A 19154-nucleotide genomic window follows, 5' to 3' on the forward strand; every position below is an offset into this window, starting at 1 on the left:
TGAGTATAGTAACAGAGATAAAATAACTGGAAATGGGATGTTTAGAAAATGGTAGGAGCAAATTACATAGAAAAAATGGGAAATGTGGGAACAATACTTGCAGAGGAGGAATAAGGTTTAAAAGAAGGCAAGATTTGAATGAGCTTTGTAATGTTTGACTGACAATGACTGGATAGGTTATAAGTGATGTATAATGTTTGCAATTAAAATTATGTCAAAACGGTTTGTGATGCATTATGTTTGCAATGAAAATTATGTCAGTATGGTTTGTTTTCATTTATATAAATAATGTATGAGTGCCCATGTCATACATGATAATTTAATAAAGCTTTTTTTGTTTTAAAAAAAAAGGAAATTAGAGCTTCATCAGATTAGGGTAAACCATTAATTTTCCTTCCATTAAAAGTAAATTTAAAACTTAGAAGCCCATGCATTCTATTACCACATGGACATTAAAAATGTGCTCCAGCTATCCATTTACTGATCTTTTCAATGCCTCATAAACTTTGCTGGCAATTTTGTGTTGTGACTAAGAATTTTTTTTGTGCAAAATCATTTCGATTAAGTATGGGTAGCACATTTTTGACATCTGCATCTACATCCATTATACTCATGATCCCTGGTGCAGCAGAAGAATTAAGCTTAGACTGCTGCAAGTAACCCAAGTTCACTTAGCATTCCTGGTGTCCGTAGGAGTTGGTAAGGGAAGAGAGGCATGGGAGTCCAATGACCACTGACCCATTACAGATAGAGGTGGCTCTTGCTTACTACATGGGGGATACCTAGCAGAAGCCCTAGGTGTTCATCCAGTTGAGTTCTGAACCAGCTGCATCTGAGTCATCATAATGCATTTGCACTACACAGCCAAGGAAATTGGCATGTGGAGGCTCACTTCTTCTTGGTTGGCAGCAATTATTGATTTTGAGGAGATACTGAGTCAGGATGCAGCCAAAAGGAGAGGGTGGTCCACCTACCAAGACCAGCAGTCTGGTCTGTTCCTACCACCCATTTCTTGCTGGGGAATAGAGAACTGATTGGGGAGTTGCTGGGCAGGAATGAATGGGCTGTAGGACTATCAGCTAGCCCAAGAACACCAAGCTCCCACTGTATCAGAACAAGCAGGCCAGCTGGACAAAGGTAGAGAAGCAATTAGACAAGGTCCTGGGAAATCAAAAAAATAAATAAAAATAAGAAATACATAAACAAAATAAATAGTGCCTTGAGAAATGTAATTATTGTCCATGAAGAGAAATGCAGGAGAACTGAACTAAGTTGCACTAAGGATGTTTTAAATTAAGAAAAATGTAAAAATCCTTTAAAGGATAAAGTAAAAGAAATTGCTTTATTCTTTTTAGTAAATATGTAGTATTTAAAAGAATTGCATATTCTGAAAAATCAAATAAACTTGTTTTCAAAAAAAAAAAAAAAAAAAGAATTGTGCAAAACTGTTCCTAGAACATTGTGCAGATGCTATTGTGGCAATGTACTTTAATCTAAAAGTGAAACTAATTTGGCTGTACACACATCTTTTTTTAATTTCTCCAAGACTTTTGGGTTTGTAATACCATGATGGAATGGACCTCATTCCTATATCAAAGTAGGATTAAATTTCATGAAATTAGTCTTGTTTCAGTCTTTGATGTCAGTCAGAAGTGCTCTTTGCAGCACCTGCAATGTGCCCAGTAATGACTCTTGGAATTCATACAGAGTTACATGTATTGGTAAAATATCTAAGTAGGATCGTAAACTCTTTTTATAACACCTGTTGCTCCTACTATGATTGGAACTGTCTGGGTATCCTCCTTCTACATTTCCCTAACTTCTGTTGCAAATCCTGGTATTTTATAACACTGTGTTTCTCTGTATGTAAGACACTGTAGTCACTCAGTATAGCAATTTCAATGATCAATGCTACTTTTATCTTTTTTCATGGACTACTATATCAGGTTTTCTTGCATCTATTTTGTGATCTATGTGATATAAAGTTCCTCATTTTCTATAGTGCTTTGTGGTTCATGTTTTAAATGTTTTTCAGCTACTTCAGTATTATAATGTTTGAACAATCCCCAGTGCAACAGTCTTGCCACATTATTATGTCTTTCAGTATACAGTCCTTCTGCCATTAGTATGTCACAACCAGCAACAAGTTGTGCGACTGTTTCAAATTCTGTTTTATAAAACCTACATTTGTCTGTTTCTCCCACATGCTCAATGGACTTTGTAAACCAACGTGTATGTAATCCACTATCCTGGGCCGTCAATATTAACCTTTCATCTTTTGGTTTGAATTTGCCTCTCCTAACCATTCCTACATTCAATCCTGGTCAACATGAGGTTGTTCCAGGAGTTTTCTGTATTTGCTTTACTGTGTTTATGCATTTCCACATTTCTTGCCTTCTCATCTCACCCTTCACCTTATATTCTTTCTTTTGTTTATTGGCACATTCAGTTGCTGCCTGGTTTTTATCTACTTCTGGTTTGATTTCCATTCCTGCTTGATGCTGATATGCTTCTGCTAAACTAAGCAGGGAAGTCATCTTAGATTTATTCTCCTCATGTTTCAAAACTTTCACTATGGGTCTTGTGAGATCAGTAGATATGTATGCAGTCCCACGATCGCAGAACTATACATGTAATCAGTTTCAAGGAGGCTCATCTGTCCTTCGGAACAGGGCATATGTAGTCTTGGTATTCACTGATTTTTATGAATCATTTGATGAGCATGAAGCATTCTTCTTGTTTTCCTGTCCAACCAATCTAACACCTTTTGGGACCAGTCAGTCACTCCAAAACTGTAAATTAGGACAGGAAGAGCAAATTGGTTTATAGCTTGGACTTTGTTCCTAGAAGTCAATGCTGTTTTCAGTATTAATTTTGGTCTTCTAAAATATTCCTTACAAAGTTTTATTCACATTTGTTCATGTTTTATTGTTGATCCTTCATCAGTTCCCAAATATTTATACACTCCCTCTTGCTCAAGTTCTTTTATATCACATTCTTGTCCCAAACTGATGTTTTCTTGGTGCTGCAGTTTTCCTGCTTTAAAGGTTGCTTTTGTACATTTATCAAGACTAAATGACCTTATATCATCTGAAAACATGTTGACCAGTTGCAGTTGTGCTTTCAGTTCCTAATCTGCTGAACTATACAGTTTAAATCATCTACAAAAAGAAGATGAGAAGCCTTTACACGTTGTTGTTTTCTAGGAGGCAAATTGTAGCCATGACCTAATCTGTTAAGTAGACAGCTTAATGAGTTAAGGGCAAGGTGACAGAGAGTCACCCTGAAATATCCCCCTTTGGATTTTTATCCCTGGAATAATAATTTGTCCTTTATCGTGGCTTAACTGCAAAGTGGTTTGCCACTGTTGCATAGTTGCTGTAATGTGTAGGGTGTATCTTATACATTTGTAAGCACTCTTTAATCTATGAATGTGGGATACTGTCAAATGCTTTTTTGTAGTCTCTCCATGCCATACTTAGATTCTTCCCGTTTTTACAGTTCTCCATTATAACTTTATTTAACAAACAATCATTTGTTCCATATGACTTTCTTTTATTGACCTCTTGTTCTACTGCCATGATTGAGTTTTCTTCTAAATGACTATAAACTCTGTCAGCATCAATCCCAGTGCAGAGTTTATATGTCATCGGAAGGCAAGTTATTGGTCTATAGTTTTAGGATAGCTTGCAGGTTTGCTCTTAAGAAGGAGTATTGTTTTTTCCTGTTGTTAAACAGGCTAGTGTTTGTTTGGGATGCAGATGGAAATAGTTCCCACTCATGGCTAAATCTTCATGCAAAGATGCTAAAACTTTTAACCAAAAGTTAGGTGCTGCATCTGGGCCTGGGGTTTTCCAGTTAGAGGCTTTTCTTAACTTTGTTTCAGTCTCTCTGGCTGTTCCTTCATCCCGTTTCATATCCTGTACCTTTGAACTTACTACTTCTTTTACTTCTCCTATCATAGGAAGTTACTAGGCTAATGGCCCTAGGGCTCTAATGGCCCTAGGGCCCTTACAAGCCTAGCCAAGTTCTACCCTTATTTTCATAATTAGCACCTAATGCTCATGTCCAACAGGGACACAGGTGGAACCCCTGGGGTGAATTTACTGTTACTCACCAAATCATCCAGACTGCGTTTGAAGAGGGCCAATGAGATGCTCTATTTGCCATGAAGTGGGAGTCTGTTCCAAAGGTGTGGTAACCTCTTTGAGACAAATCTATCCCTCCAGCAGGTTCTATTAATATCACATTCCAGGTTAGAGTGAGTAACCTGTATACCATTTGACTTGTGGATATGCAGCATTTCCAATAATTCAGGGTCAGATATTGCCTTATATGCAAGGCAGAAATTGTCTCTGAGTATTCTGTATGAAACAGAATAAAATGACAGTGATTTCAGTTGATTCACATAGGACAGATACTGAAGACCTTGAATTTTCCTTGTGAGAAATCTTTGTGGTTTCTCCAATTGCTGCAGGTGCTTGGAAAAGTACATACCAAAAGGGGCATTGTACTCAGTTATTGGCCTGATGAGGGAAGAGTACAGGGAGGTTATAACTTCTTTTTTTCTGTAGGCAATGTCCTTACTTATGACATGAACAATACAGAATGCCCTTCTTACCACTGTGGAGACATGGTGTCCATTTGCTATTCATTTAGCATCTTTGTTATTTCCCACAGGAACTTCATAGATATTTCTTCTTATTTGGTGGTGTTTTAATTTCTTTTGCCTTGCTTACCACTTCTCTATAGAGCTGTTTTGGGTCATCAATAAAGTGCTTATTTTGTACTTTTCCTTTATATTTATCTGCATATCTTCTAAATGTTTCTGCATGTGCTGATATTTTTAGTTTATTTGTGATATTGCATGATAGATCCTGATCTGTTCTGATACTACGCATTGCTTTTATCATGTCTATCTTTTTCAGTAATTTTGTTGATCTGTTCTCTCTTCTATATTCTTAACAGAGACACTTCTTGTCTTAATTGCTTTATAGTTTTCTCTATTCGATACTTATTTTTTTTATTTATTTATTTTTATTTTACATTTGTTGACCGGGCTGGTCTAGCTGGATATATTTCCATTTTCAGTAGAGGCCCGGGGAGAAAAGCTCCAAACAGTAAAAACATGAAATACAAACAATGAGGGAATCATAATTGTTACATAGTACATAAACATAGTAGAAATAAAGTATGCATCTTTTTTTTTTTGTCAACCAGTATGTATCATTGTATCATTGTGATCACCAGTTCAGTTCCTCATAAGAGAAATAATGAGGAAAAAAACAAAAAAACTTAGTATGGTATAGACAGATATGAGCACAGGCAAGGAAGGATTAGTCTGGTTTACTGCATGGGCATAACCAGTGTATTTTAAAGTGTGTTTTGAGCTTTTGTTTAAAGAGAGGCAAAGAAGAGAGTGATGTTAGTTCTTTGGGAAGGAGGTTCCAGTCTAAGAAGAGAGTGATGTTAGTTCTTTGGGAAGTAGGTTCCAGTCTAAGAAGAGAGTGATGTTAGTTCTTTGGGAAGTAGGTTCCAGTCTAAGAAGAGAGTGATGTTAGTTCTTTGGGAAGTAGGTTCCAGTCTAAGAAGAGAGTGATGTTAGTTCTTTGGGAAGGAGGTTCCAGTCTAAGAAGAGAGTGATGTTAGTTCTTTGGGAAGTAGGTTCCAGTCTAAGAAGAGAGTGATGTTAGTTCTTTGGGAAGGAGATTCCAGTCTAAGAAGAGAGTAATGTTAGTTCTTTGGGAAGGAGGTTCCAGTCTAAGAAGAGAGTGATGTTAGTTCTTTAATGTTAGTTCTTTGGGAAGGAGGTTCCAGTCTAAGAAGAGAGTGATGTTAGTTCTTTGGGAAGGAGATTCCAGTCTAAGAAGAGAGTAATGTTAGTTCTTTGGGAAGGAGGTTCCAGTCTAAGAAGAGAGTGATGTTAGTTCTTTGGGAAGTAGGTTCCAGTCTAAGAAGAGAGTGATGTTAGTTCTTTGGGAAGGAGGTTCCAGTCTAAGAAGAGAGTGATGTTAGTTCTTTGGGAAGTAGGTTCCAGTCTAAGAAGAGAGTGATGTTAGTTCTTTGGGAAGGAGGTTCCAGTCTAAGAAGAGAGTGATGTTAGTTCTTTGGGAAGTAGGTTCCAGTCTAAGAAGAGAGTGATGTTAGTTCTTTGGGAAGTAGGTTCCAGTCTAAGAAGAGAGTGATGTTAGTTCTTTGGGAAATAGGTTCCAGTCTAAGAAGAGAGTGATGTTAGTTCTTTGGGAAGTAGGTTCCAGTCTAAGAAGAGAGTGATGTTAGTTCTTTGGGAAGTAGGTTCCAGTCTAAGAAGAGAGTGATGTTAGTTCTTTGGGAAGGAGGTTCCAGTCTAAGAAGAGAGTGATGTTAGTTCTTTGGGAAGTAGGTTCCAGTCTAAGAAGAGAGTGATGTTAGTTCTTTGGGAAGTAGGTTCCAGTCTTTTCCCACAGTGTTAGAAAACAGGGAGTTTCCAGCCAAATTGTTAGTTTTGGTTATGCTAGCTAGAAGCTTGTTAGAGGAGCGTAGTATATCTAGGTTTTTATAGGGGATTATGAGATTAGATAGTATAGGAGTTCTATTAGGTTGATAAAATATCTTGTGGGCCATGGTTAGTTGGGAGATTTTTAGAAGGTTTTGAATTTCTAGCCAGCCCAGCTGCATGAGATTTAGGCAGTGGTGGGTACGAAAAGGATTACCCGTGGCAAATCTGGCAATGTTGTTATAGGCATGCTCTAGTTTGACAAGGTTATTCTTTTTGAGGTTAGTATGTATGGGAGAGGCATAAAGAAGAGTAGAAATTAAATGGGAATGTGCAATTTGGGTTTTAGCTGTTGGAGTTAAGAAGGATTTGATTCGATATAAGGAAGCAATTTTCTTGTTGATAGTTTTAATGGTGTTATTTATGTGATTATCAAAAGTAAGGTTGTTATCAATAGTAATTCCTAACAACTTGGTTGTGCAGTCAGGGTGTATGATAGTATCATTATTGGAAGCGATAGAGAAATCTATTGGGGTGGACTTATTGGTTGGTGTAAAAAGAAGGAGCTTGGTTTTCTTAGCATTAAGAAGGAGACAACATTTAGTGAACCAAGTTTCAACTGAATTGAATACTTTCTGTGTCAGGGAATGTAGTGCAGATGGTGAGCTTGCTGAACAGATTAATGTTGAATCATCTGCATATTGAATGCAGGTGGCATTTGGGATTGTTACATGCAGGTCGTTAATAAAAAGAGAGAAGAGAAGTGGACCTAGAATAGAGCCCTGAGGGACTCCCAGGGTGACAGGTAGAAGAGATGATATATTATCTGCCCAAATAACTGCTTGTTGTCTATTGGTTAGGTAGGACCTGAACCATTTAATTGCTAAAGAGTCAAGGGTGAAGGATTCAAGAATGTTGATAAGAAGGGCATGGTTAACCATGTCGAAAGCTTTGGAGAGGTCAATACAGAGAGCAGATGAGAGGTTGTTGTTAATAACATCTGTAAAGGATAGCAGGGCTGTCGTGGTACTATGGGATGGCCTAAAACCATGTTGGCATTTAGCTATCATGTTATTTTGAGTTAAATGGTTTAACAGTTGATGATGAACACATTTTTCCATAATTTTAGCTAAGGGAGATAAAAGTACTATTGGCCAATAGTTAGAGTAGTTGTTTGAGTTTCCGCCTTTGTGAAGGGGAATGATATGGGAGATTTTCCAGATGTTAGGAACATTCCCTTCCTTAATGGTTCTATTTATGAGGATGGATATAGGATAAGAAATTACTTTGGCTGCTTTTTGGAGGTATTGAGAAGGTAGCTGGTCAGCAGAAGGGGTACAGGGCTTAAGTTTTTGGATGAGTTTGAAGATAAGAGTGGTAGAGACTGGTTGTATTGAGAAAGCAGGTAGAGTACTAGATGTGGAAGTGGCAAGGTTTGAGCTGTCTAGAGTAAGTTGGCTTGCTAGTGTTTGTATGGTTTCCGTAAAGAAGGAATTAAAGGCATTGGATGTTTGCTGGGGGGTGTTTGAGTCTGCTGGAAGTGGGGTTGGCTTCTGAGACTGCCCTGGGGAAAGGAGTTTATTTATACTAGACCAAAACTTCTGGGGGTTATTTTTGTGGTTTTGTTGTAGTTTATAGTAGTAGTTTTTTTTGTCGGATAGTATTGCCTTTTTTGTACTATTTCTCAGTTGCTTAAACAGTAGTTGCTCAGAAGTATTTTTGTTAGCTCTCCACTTTGCCCAGGATTTATTTCTAAGTAAGATTTTTTGTTTGGTTTCTTTGGAAAGCCAGGGGGCTGGTTTGGCTTTCATTTTGATGGTCCTTTTGGGTGCATGCTTATCAAGGATAGATAGAAATTTAGAGTTTAGATAGTCAATGGCTTGTTCAAGTGTTAGAATTTTTAAAGGGTTCCAGTCACAAGCATTTAGTTCATTTTGGAATAATGTTGGGTTGAAATGTTTGTTGGTACGTTTGATTCTATAAATGGGGGGATTTGAGATATAATTTTTATGCCTAAGGATATAGGTTAAAGTACGATCACTAATATCGTTGGGTAGAGTTCCAACATTGTACCTTTGTTGTTGTCTATTTATAAGAATCCAGTCTAGTATGCTCTCTTTTTTGTTTGGTTTGTTGATTCTGGTAGTGGAGGTTATAGTTTGACTGAGTCCATGAAGGTTGATTAGGGAAGAGGGATTATCAGCTTTGATAGTTGTCCAATCAGTATTAAAATCACCAAGTATAATAGTTTCTTGGGGGTATGTGGCGGACACCTGGCTTAGTATATTCTCTATCATACTAATATTATTACCAGGTGGAAGGTTGATGCAAATGATATATAGGGATTTGTTCTTGTTAGTCTGGAATTTGGTAATAAGTACCTCAGCCTTGCTATTTTTAGGTGGGTCAAATGGTAAAGTGGAGATTTGAAGTCCCTCTTTGAATAAGATTGCAACTCCACCACCCTTACTTTTTATACGGTCTAGCCTAAGTATATTGTAGCCTTGTGGAATGATTTAATTGTCTTTGGTTGTTGGTTTTAACCATGTTTCTGTTAGACAGAGGATGTCAAAGTTATGGGTATCAAGGAGGGCATGGAAATGGGTTATTTTGTTATTAATGCTTCAGATATTCAGGTGTGCTATTAGGAAAGAGTTGGGAAGATTGGGCTGGGTTGTTAGTAGAGTGGGATTTGTGGGGCCAGGGTTAGGGTGGATGTCACCATCTTTTAAGTTGGGTTTACAGAGTCATGATGTAGGGATATTTATAAAGTTTGTTAGAAATTTCTCTTTCCTTATTGTGGATGTATGGTATTTGATGTGTGAGATTCTATGGTATTTAGGTAGTAGGTAGCTGGGAGTTGATGTAATGTTAATTTGACCTTTAGGGATGATAGAATTGTAAATTGTTGTTTGTTTATGGGAGTAATAAAAGTGGTAGTGGTATGGTTTTTCAAATGAGGTGATGATGTAGGAATAAATAAGGAAAGTAGAAATTATGCTTAAGAATATGGTTTTGGTGAGTTTAGGTTTTACAGTTATAGTCATGTTTGGAGATAATGAGTACAAGGTTATAGGGGTTGAGTAGAGATGTAGAAAGCAAGGTGAATAAAGACAGAAGAGAAAATGGGGAGGAAACTAAAGAGGGTGGTTAACGGGAGAGAGGGTGTGGTGTGATTAGTATAGAATAGCTTATAAGGTTAGTAGACAATTATGTTGGGTGTTTTAGGTTAATGGATTGTGAAGATTGGTGGGATTAGGGAGGGGGTGTTGTAAGGGATGTATAAAGGTAAGGACACTGGTGGTGGGTGGAAATTGGGGGTAGGGTAGGGGAGTGGCGTGAGCCCGCAGGGCGAATGGAGCGGGTAACAGCTGGAGGCTGGAGACAATCAGTTATACAGTGCAATTGGGTTTCCCAGGCTTAGGGAAGGTAAGGATTTATTCTATAGATAATTAGTGTAAGGCAAATAGAGTGGAATGTGTAAAAAAGGGAAGAATGTGTAAGGGAGAGAGAAAAGGACAGTTGAACTAAGACAAAGAATCTGGACTTAAAAGTGAAAAAGGGGTTTAAAAAAGGAGTAGTAAAGACAGGTAGAGTAGGGTATAGGTGTACTTATGTTAACACTGAAAGGGTACTTCTTTTCTCTCTTTCACAGAAGTTCAGTGACAATGGTATGAAACAGTACAAGGGTGGTGATTTAATCTATTGACTGTGGGGGTATTACTTCTAGTAAGGGAATTTGCAGGGGTACACAGAGGAAGGCTGCCCCACAGGGATTAAAGGAGATTGAGTAGCAGGTAAAAAGCAACTTTACATGCTATAGTACTGCTGCCCTCTAGTGGAGGAAGAAAGGAGTTACATTCAGACTAAAGATAGGAGGTAAAGAAAGAAAACAGGTGAGAAAGTAGGGTATGGCCTAGGGTTGGTCCTTGGGTGTGCTAGCCCTTACAACAGATTATACTTTAGACATTCATAAAGTTCAGTTTAATACCTATAAGAGCAGTAGCTTGTACTGTGAAGTTAGGCTAGCTGGGTTTTAAATACACGCAGGGAATCCTGTTGGGTAAGCCCTTCTGCTCCTGAGAGCTTTCCTTCTGCCTTGTTACGTTAGGGAAGATGGAGAGCCTGTGTCACAGGCACTAGGCTTAATAGCTGAAAAAGAGAGAGAGAAGACTTAAAATCCTAAGTTAAAGTAGGTTGAGAGTTAATACAGTGAAGGGTAGAACTGGTGAGGACAAGTACAAGTCAGTAGTTGATAGAGTGTTATTACAAGAGCAGTAGAGACACAGGAGGTTAAACATACTTTACAAAAACACTATGATAAGCTGGAGCGGTAAAACATACACATGTGGCTTAGCAAACAAAACAATATAAATATCAGAAAAGGTATTCAGCCTCCAACAATCGAGGTAAATACTCAATAGCAGAACATGTAGTTATCCATATCATACCCTAATATATTATAGTTCCCTTAAATTGTAGTCGCCTTTCAAAGTAAGGCTTTAGTTACAGAAACTGTGTTAGACAATTAACATGTAGAGTAATGCAAAACGCTGTAAAAACAAGTAGAATAGTAAAGTAAAACAGCTAGCAGATAAGCATTACTTTGGAGCTTAACATTCAGTTATAGCTAAGGCTATTAACATCGCAGATAAGCATAACTTGAGGCTTAAAAATCTATTATAGTTTAGGGCTTATACACCGCTAACAGATATACAACATTATTATGCTTAAAAATGAAGATCGCTGAGGGAAAGACTAGTTGAGGAATGAAGCATATATACCAAAGTGTTAGAAAGTATGCAATTTGCCGCTAAAACATCTATCCAAGTAGCATGAATGGCAGCTATATAGAGAGATTCTGTCCCTATGCCTGTATTCTGTTAACACCTATTTAGACTCCGTTTAGACGCCATATGCAAAGTCAGCAGAGTAAGTTGCCTATATAGTTCTAGTAGAGTAGTGACAGAGTTCTAGTAGAGTAGCAACAGAGGGGGCAGATGCTACCCTTTCTAAGTTAGCGAGTTCCACATATCATCTCATCAGAGTTCAATTAGGTGGCGACTAATGTAAAAAGCACTATAAAAAAGCCATAGGGGCTGTAAAATACCAAGCGACTACTAAATAAAGTTTAATGGTGCCTCATAGTCATCGGTATCATTTAAAGCAACAATCGACTACTGGATTAAGTTCTAATGGTACCTAATGGTACTTCTATGATGGCATTTGATTTCTCCCCTTCCTTTCCCTTACTACCTTGTGTTTTTGTGGTATGACTATCTGTTATTAATTTACTGCACAGTAATATATCCTATTTACTTCTGTTAGATTGCATGAATCTGTATGGACAGTCATAATTACTGTGTTCCTTTGTTTTGTTAAGCTTCTAACTTTTGGGATTTTATTGACTTTCTGTAGTCTGTTTCTTTCATTGATCTTAATATGTTTGTCCATCTATGTTACATCAAGCAGAGTGAGAAGGAATTAGAAATGAGAATCTGAAGTCTTGATAATATGTTTTGAGAGGACAGTGAGAAGAGGGTGTTAGGATTTTGGGGTGGGGATAAACAGATGAGAGAGCAATGCATGGATTACATGGCTATCAGTAAACGTACACACCACATTTGTATTGCAATAACATCTTAGTGCATTTTGAAATTAGTTTTATAACATTTTCAGGTAACCTGCTCCAGCATTTCGAATGGCAATATACAACACTGCATGTCTGCAGTAGTTCCCTACTCTACTACTTTTCATAAGATGTAACAACTTGGATATGAGGCTATATAGAATAGCCTTGTGCAATGGGACGAGCAACTGGGCTTCTACTAGGAGCCCAGAGAATGAAGGAAGTTTCAGCTTTATGGACATGATATCATGATTCTGTTTTGAGCCAGTGGACTTACTTTAGAAGGACAGAGTGAAGAAATTTATTTGGGAGATTAGCTAAAAACTTTGCATCTCTATCCTGAGATATATGACAGTTTAACGAAGTCAGGTAAGAAGTTACCCCATTCCGTGAAACAGAGAACAGTTATGAGTTTAGACCAAGATGTTGGTATAAAGAGAAAGCTGCAGGAGCAAAGTCATCACCCTCATGCAGGTATTTTTCACAGAACCAGGTGACCAAGCACTTAATGCCTGCTTGCAATTACTTAGAATCTGCTGGCCAGTCTTGCTGCAAAATGGAAGATATTACATGCACAGATACGGTTGAAAAATAAAGTGCAGATTATGAAGTCTGACTATGTAAGGTAGAAAGAAAATGGACTTGAAGGACAGCAATGGATACGTTTTTTCAACTGCTGAAAGATTAGTTAATGTCCTGCTTTTGCAGACTATTGCTATGAAATAGTCCAAACATCAGTAAGCTGCTTCTTGAAGGTCAGTGCCTCACATGCAGTTACTTTTTGTCTAGGATACTTTAAAACTGAGTTCATTTTACACATTTTGCCCCACTGTTTTCATAGGTTCATAGGTTCATGGGTAGGTACTAGGCTATCGGCCCAAGGGCCTACGTAAGACTAGCCAACAAAGTTCCCTGGCTTACGTCACACAAGAAAGATATTTTCCTGTGCCACTGCCAAGCAGAGACACAGAAGTGATCCCCGGTGTGTATTTCCTATTTCCCATCCACTCATCAAGATTTTTCTTGAAGAGTGCTAATGAAGAACTTTGCTTGACATAGATGGGTAGCCTGTTCCAGAGTATGGGGAGTCTCTGGAACAGGAATCTATCCCTCCAGCATGTCCTGTTTATTGTGGTGACAAGGTTTAGGTCCCTAGAGCGTGTAGCTTGGAGGGATTGGGATTTCTTTAGGTGTAGCATGTCTAACAGCTCTGGGTTCAACATAGCTTTATATGTTAGGCAGAGATCACCTCGGAGTAGGCGATATGCGACGGAGTAAAGCTGGAGTTTTTTGAGGCAGTCAGTGTAGGGCATTTGTTTGAGGCCAGTAATCCTCTTTGTGAGGTACTTCTGTGGCCTTTCCAGCTGCTGCAGATGTCTTGTGAGGTACATTCCAAAAGGGGTGTTGTACTCTATAATGGGTCTAATGAGTGTCGAGTAGAGGGGAACAATGACTTCTTTTTTCTTGGATGAGAACCCTTTTATGATGAGTTGTGCCACGTAGAAGGACTTCCTGACTACTGTGGCAATGTGACTATCAAAGGAGAGACTACTGTCCACCTGGGTCCCAAGGTCTCTTATCACACATTCAGTGTTAAGTAGATTGCTGCCTATGTGGTAGTTCATGGGTACAGAGTTTTTACCAAAGGGGATGACACTGTACTTTTTGGCATTTAGCTTGAGGCCATGGCTCTGACACCAGGCATCTGTCTCAGCGAGGCCCTTCTGTAGGATGTCCACATCATTTGGGGACTTGACTATGGCTCCTAGTTTGCAGTCATCTGCAAACTCCATTAGCCAGAGGCTTTCTGTGTTAGCCTGTACTTCAGAGAAGTAGATACCAAACAGGAGAGGTCCCAGGACGGAACCTTGTGGTACTCCACTTGTCACTGCTTTGAGGTCAGATTTGGAGTTTGCAACTTTTACAGTGTGGGTTCTGTCAGTGAGCCAGTTGGCAACCCATCTTGTAACGTAGGGATTTATACCTAGTTTAGTGAGTTTAGCTATAATTCCAGAATGGGGGATGGTGTCGAAAGCCTTGGCAAGGTCAAGATAGGCTGTGTGAACCAACTTACCCTCATCTATGGCTTTGGTGACTGCCTCAAAGAGGTCAATCAGGTTCAGGAGGCATGACCTGCCTTTCACAAACCCGAACTGGGTGGGATCCAGAGTTTGGAGGTTACCAATGTCTTTGTTTATGAGTTCCATGATGATATGTTCTGTGGACTTGCAGACCAGGCTCATCAGGCTAATAGGTCGATAGTTCCCGGGATCAGTGGTGGTTTCACCTTTGTGGAGTAGGATAATTGTTGCTGTGTGCCATTCAGTGGGCACAAAGCGTGATGTCAGGCTATTATTGAACATGGTGCTTAAGTGGGGAGCCAGTTCGTTCTGAAGTACGTGTAAAACACAGCCTGGGATGTTGTCCGGTCCCATGGATGCTGTGTTTTTGGCTTTAATCCTAAAGCATCACTATTGTGGCAAAATAGAAATTAAAACCTACAAACTGAGTAATTACTGTTGACTACATTACTTGCATCTTATGTTGTGCAATATCTTAAAATCGAAGGTTGTTATTTCAATCCCCATTAACTACTAGAATGGCCTTCAGACTGTCATCACTGACTCCATAGGGATAAAACACTAACCATTGTTTCACAGTTAACTGCAACACATAATGGTTCATTTTAAAATGTGGGACACCGAGCATTACAAATCAGAATCACATCATAACCGTGCAGTTTCCTTACCCTCATAGTATTCATGATTAGTAATCATCTTTGTGGCAGCAATGCTCTGCTTATGTGTGTGTCCCCCACTATGATGCACAGACCTATGTAAGTCCCACCTATTAAAGGACAAAGGGTCACCAGTTTGTCTAATTACTGCTCTGGTGCTGCAGTTATACAAGCCATTTATAATATCTGATTGGAATGAAACACTACTGTGATAAGAATCTGGAGTATTTTTTAGCCATGCCTTATATAATCTACCTTTAGATCCAAATGTGCAATATTCTGTTGACTGACGGTTTAATTCCCACAACTTCTAATTGCAAACTCTATGACTCCAAGTAAGCTATCTAAACAAAACCAATATTTGTTTCAATAATTAAAAAAAACTATACAGTTCTGAATCTATTTAAGAAAAACTGACTGGCTAAGTAACTCAACAACGTATGTGCAAGTTCACGTAGACAACTGCATTGTTTTTGGTTGGTGATTATTATTGGAAGTTACTGACAGCAGTTTACAGTCTGTTGTGCAACATACATTTCTGTGTGACAGCAGTATACATTGCAACATATTAAAACCAAACTGTTCTAAACAACTTAACTAAGTTACAACCTGCACTGAAATGTATTTATTTATTTGCATTTGTGTACTGGAATGGTTCACTGGGCCAAAGTGAGCCCATTTTCAGTGCAGGCCCACGGGTAAAAGATCCACATTAACAAATACATACAATAGAAGAGACAAGAGATGCAGTTGTATACATAAGTTGAGAGTCACAGTTGAATAAGTAAAGGTAAAAGCTCGACTGACAACTACATTCATTACAGTACAATGTAAGCGATACAGTTCAATACACAGGTCAGATGTCAACATAAGCTGAGAGTCACAATTGAATAAACAAAGGTAAAAGCTTGAAATCCTCCAAATAATGACAGCTTCCACTGGTGGAAAACGTGTACGAGCTAATTTAGTACCTGCATTTGCATACCTTTGTGGAAGTAAGAAATACATACGCCCTATAAAATATATATTTTTAGAATGTTGTTGTGTATAATACAGTTCCTTCCCCTTTGCTTTCTTCAAGCCTTGCTGCTGACTGACTGCTTTCCTCTTCCAGCCACTGACCACTAACTAATTAAACAGCATAACTTTGCATAGTTGTTTATGATGAAGATGATTTGCTTAAGAAAATCTTGGGAAAATTGAATTTCAATATGTCAACCAAGGCTGCTTTCATTTTTGGATTGCTATACAAATGAATAAATACATAAATAAAAACACTGGTCTGGAGACTATCTGGATTACATTGCATGACCTGAACAGATAATGAATCAAGGGAAGTAATATTTGCTCTGGTAGACATCTAAAATATTATCAAATTTTTAATACAAACTGAAGCATCTACTTGGCAAAGAGCCTTCATTACAAATGTTATTCTTGCTCTATAAAACAATGCTTTTCATGACTACAGCTAAAAATATTTAAGTTCCTTTTTTAATCTGCCTTCTCTTACCTTTTTGCTTTTCTGACTTTTTTCTTTCATTTTTCTATCACTTTGCCCTCTGGCAGTTAATTTGCCCTGCTTTGCCCCTTCAAGGGTTCCGTAAAGTTCCTGCAGGATAGTTGGTAGCTGCTGTACTGTAAGTTGTGAGCTATAAAGTATTTCAAATTCTGTTGGGCGTAGTCACAGGGGGAAACTTCCTCCCAAGTTAACAAGAAGAAAAAAAAAGAACAAAGCTTAACTGCAGCCCACAGTGCTTCAGATTAACAACCACGCTTCCCCTTGTCCTTCCTTTCCTGAAACAAAAGTGATTACGCTGTAACATGCAAACAGACGTATAGTGCAAATGACAGCACCAGTCTCTGACAGCGTTATCCGATGCAACATCATAATTAAAAAATAAAAGCAAGATGAGTGTTGGGGGGGGGGGTTGGTCATTTGCACTACCATTTATTAAAGCAGTAAATAAATATGTAACCTTGTATCTTTTATTACAATATTGCATGCTCATGTACCACACACACAGACATGGCTGTTATGTGATTTATAGCTGCACACATTTCATTGCATGCTGAAACACTGATGTTTTTTATTGGTGGTTTGTGAGTTCATTAGATAAACTGTTACATAATTCAAAGGCTTTAATCCTTTCTTTGAGTTTGTGTGACCCTGGAGTTTATATATTTAAATTCCAGGGGTGTGGGTCAGATCCCCCACATAAGTGATGGAGGTTGGTGGAAGCCCTTCATGTAAAAGCTGTTTTTGTTTTACTTTTTGTAATCACAAATGCTGCCTATTGATTTACATTTATGATAATTACCACTAAAATCACTGAAAAAAGTTAATGGTAATTGCTCATGAGTTTTTTGATGTTTTCTGTTTTTCTGAGTGTCACCATTGATTATTCATTATAAACTCATAGATGTACATTTACTTTCTAATATATAACTATTGCACTATGTAAGGGCATGGAATACAGGTGCTCCGAGACAATTTTTCTGCTGTACTTGGCTCTCACCGGACCATTTGTTTATTTATTGGTCCCCTTGGAACCCATTATTACTGGCCCAGATCTCTCCATGCTGTGGTCTATCAGCCATTCTGCTACCCTCTTCCAGACTTCTTCCAGTGTTGCTGGGTCCATTCACAGATCTTAAGGGCATCCTGGGGACTCAGCCATCTGTGCTTCTGTCTGATCTCTTTTTGTTTGCTTTTGAATTATATATCATACCCATATTCCCTTTACCTGCCTTCCAATCTCATTGGTCATGTCTGAGGAAAACTCCCTTCTTTGAACCACACCTCACCATAGGGAGTGTCACCAATGAGTAACACCCCCCCCCCCAGGACAGGAATGCCCATCCCTACTTGGTGCTCCATCAGTCCCTCGAACCACTAATTGATCCCAGTTCAGCTGGGATGCAGTCAGGCCTTTGTCCCTCAACACCATTGGAGTGGCTCATCAGACCAATATTATTCCCCCATTTTATGTGTGACTATGAAACTACAGTATCTATGAAGTAGAGCTATGTATCAAGGTGCTTCTTTTACTGTTTTTTTCTGTTTTAGCCAAGATAAATGACTTTCTCTAGCAACTAATCATATACCCCACATCAGCAAGAAAAACAAAGGAAATGCAATGCTATTGTGAGTCTTCACATTAAATCTGATCTTACTATCTCCTGTGACAGTAAATGAAATGGTACACAGACATCTGACCTCAGTTTTGGGTTGGTAATTCTGTTAAAATCAGCTGCAACTACTGCCTACTCAGGGAGCTTGAACAGCTAACACAGTCAGCAATACAAGTGGTGTGATACTGCAGTATTAATATCATTAGTTTAGTAACATTAGCACAGTGCAGTGCATGATAGGAAATGTAGTTCACTCCATCAGCAAAACTACTAGCTACTGCAGAAGAAAGACTACTAATAGGAAAATGTCTTGCATTTTTCTGTAGTGTCCGTCTGTCTCTCTGTCAAGTCTTCTAGGTCACCTAAGGCATAATGAAACTGTCATACACTGGAGCAGGGGGACCCCCTGTGGAGTGTTGGTCTGTTGTGCCAAATAGGTCCGCCTGGCCAAAGACTGGCTTTGGTATAAAACACATACTAAGTTTCAGGCCTCACAATCAACTTTGTGGCAGGGCAACTTTCTCTAATAATGTGCACTCAGTCATATAATATATATGCAATGAATCACAACAGTATGCAGTACAGGTATTACTGAAATTTAAAAATTTCACAATTATTTTAGACTAAATCCAAAATGCTTACTACCTCAGAAAGTTAATATGTATGAAGGACTGCTGTTGTAGTGTTGCATAGATCTGACACCTGTTTAAAAACATAATTGTGCATGACAACAGTGTTGTGAGGTACTTGCCTGAAGGTGACAAGTGGTAATATCTGTATTATGCACACATCCCTAAGTGCCTTATGGCACTTGTAATGGGCATCTGTATTTTTGCAGTTTGAATTTTGCATACAAATATATCTCTCGGAGTATGTTTTTAATATAAAACAGTTTCTTCACACATTTTAACCAATTAATTCTTGAGCTGAGTTATCATTTCTTTAACTGGGTAGAATTTTGATACAGCATTTTAAGGGTATTTAAGACATCCTTCTATTAAAGTGCTGTGTGCTTTTGCACAATTCTGTTTGTAAACAGGTGTCAAGTGTATGCAACACCTGAGTTCAGGCTCCTATAGGTTGTTGTGGGGAGAGCTATGTCCAGCATAAAATGCATCATTAGCCCCACCTTGATGGACCCTCCTGCATATCTGTAAAACAAACAGCACCAGAATTACCCA

At 38.5% G+C, this 19154-nt stretch overlaps 1 protein-coding gene across 1 annotated transcript in view; it reads right to left on the reverse strand.

Annotated features, from left to right (window-relative positions):
* Positions 1-16519, reverse strand: part of RGS19 (regulator of G protein signaling 19) — an 895116-nt gene extending 878597 nt beyond the window's left edge. The window contains exon 1 of the mRNA XM_044090386.1: positions 16352-16519. Coding sequence (XP_043946321.1) covers positions 16352-16381 — 30 coding nt within the window. The 5' untranslated portion in view covers positions 16382-16519. The remainder of the gene's footprint in view (positions 1-16351) is intronic.
* Positions 16520-19154: the final 2635 nt, after the last annotated feature.

This window comes from Protopterus annectens, chromosome 12.part0, assembly GCF_019279795.1.
Source record: "Protopterus annectens isolate FY-2018-M chromosome 12.part0, PAN1.0, whole genome shotgun sequence".
Lineage (NCBI taxonomy): Eukaryota > Metazoa > Chordata > Ceratodontiformes > Protopteridae > Protopterus > Protopterus annectens.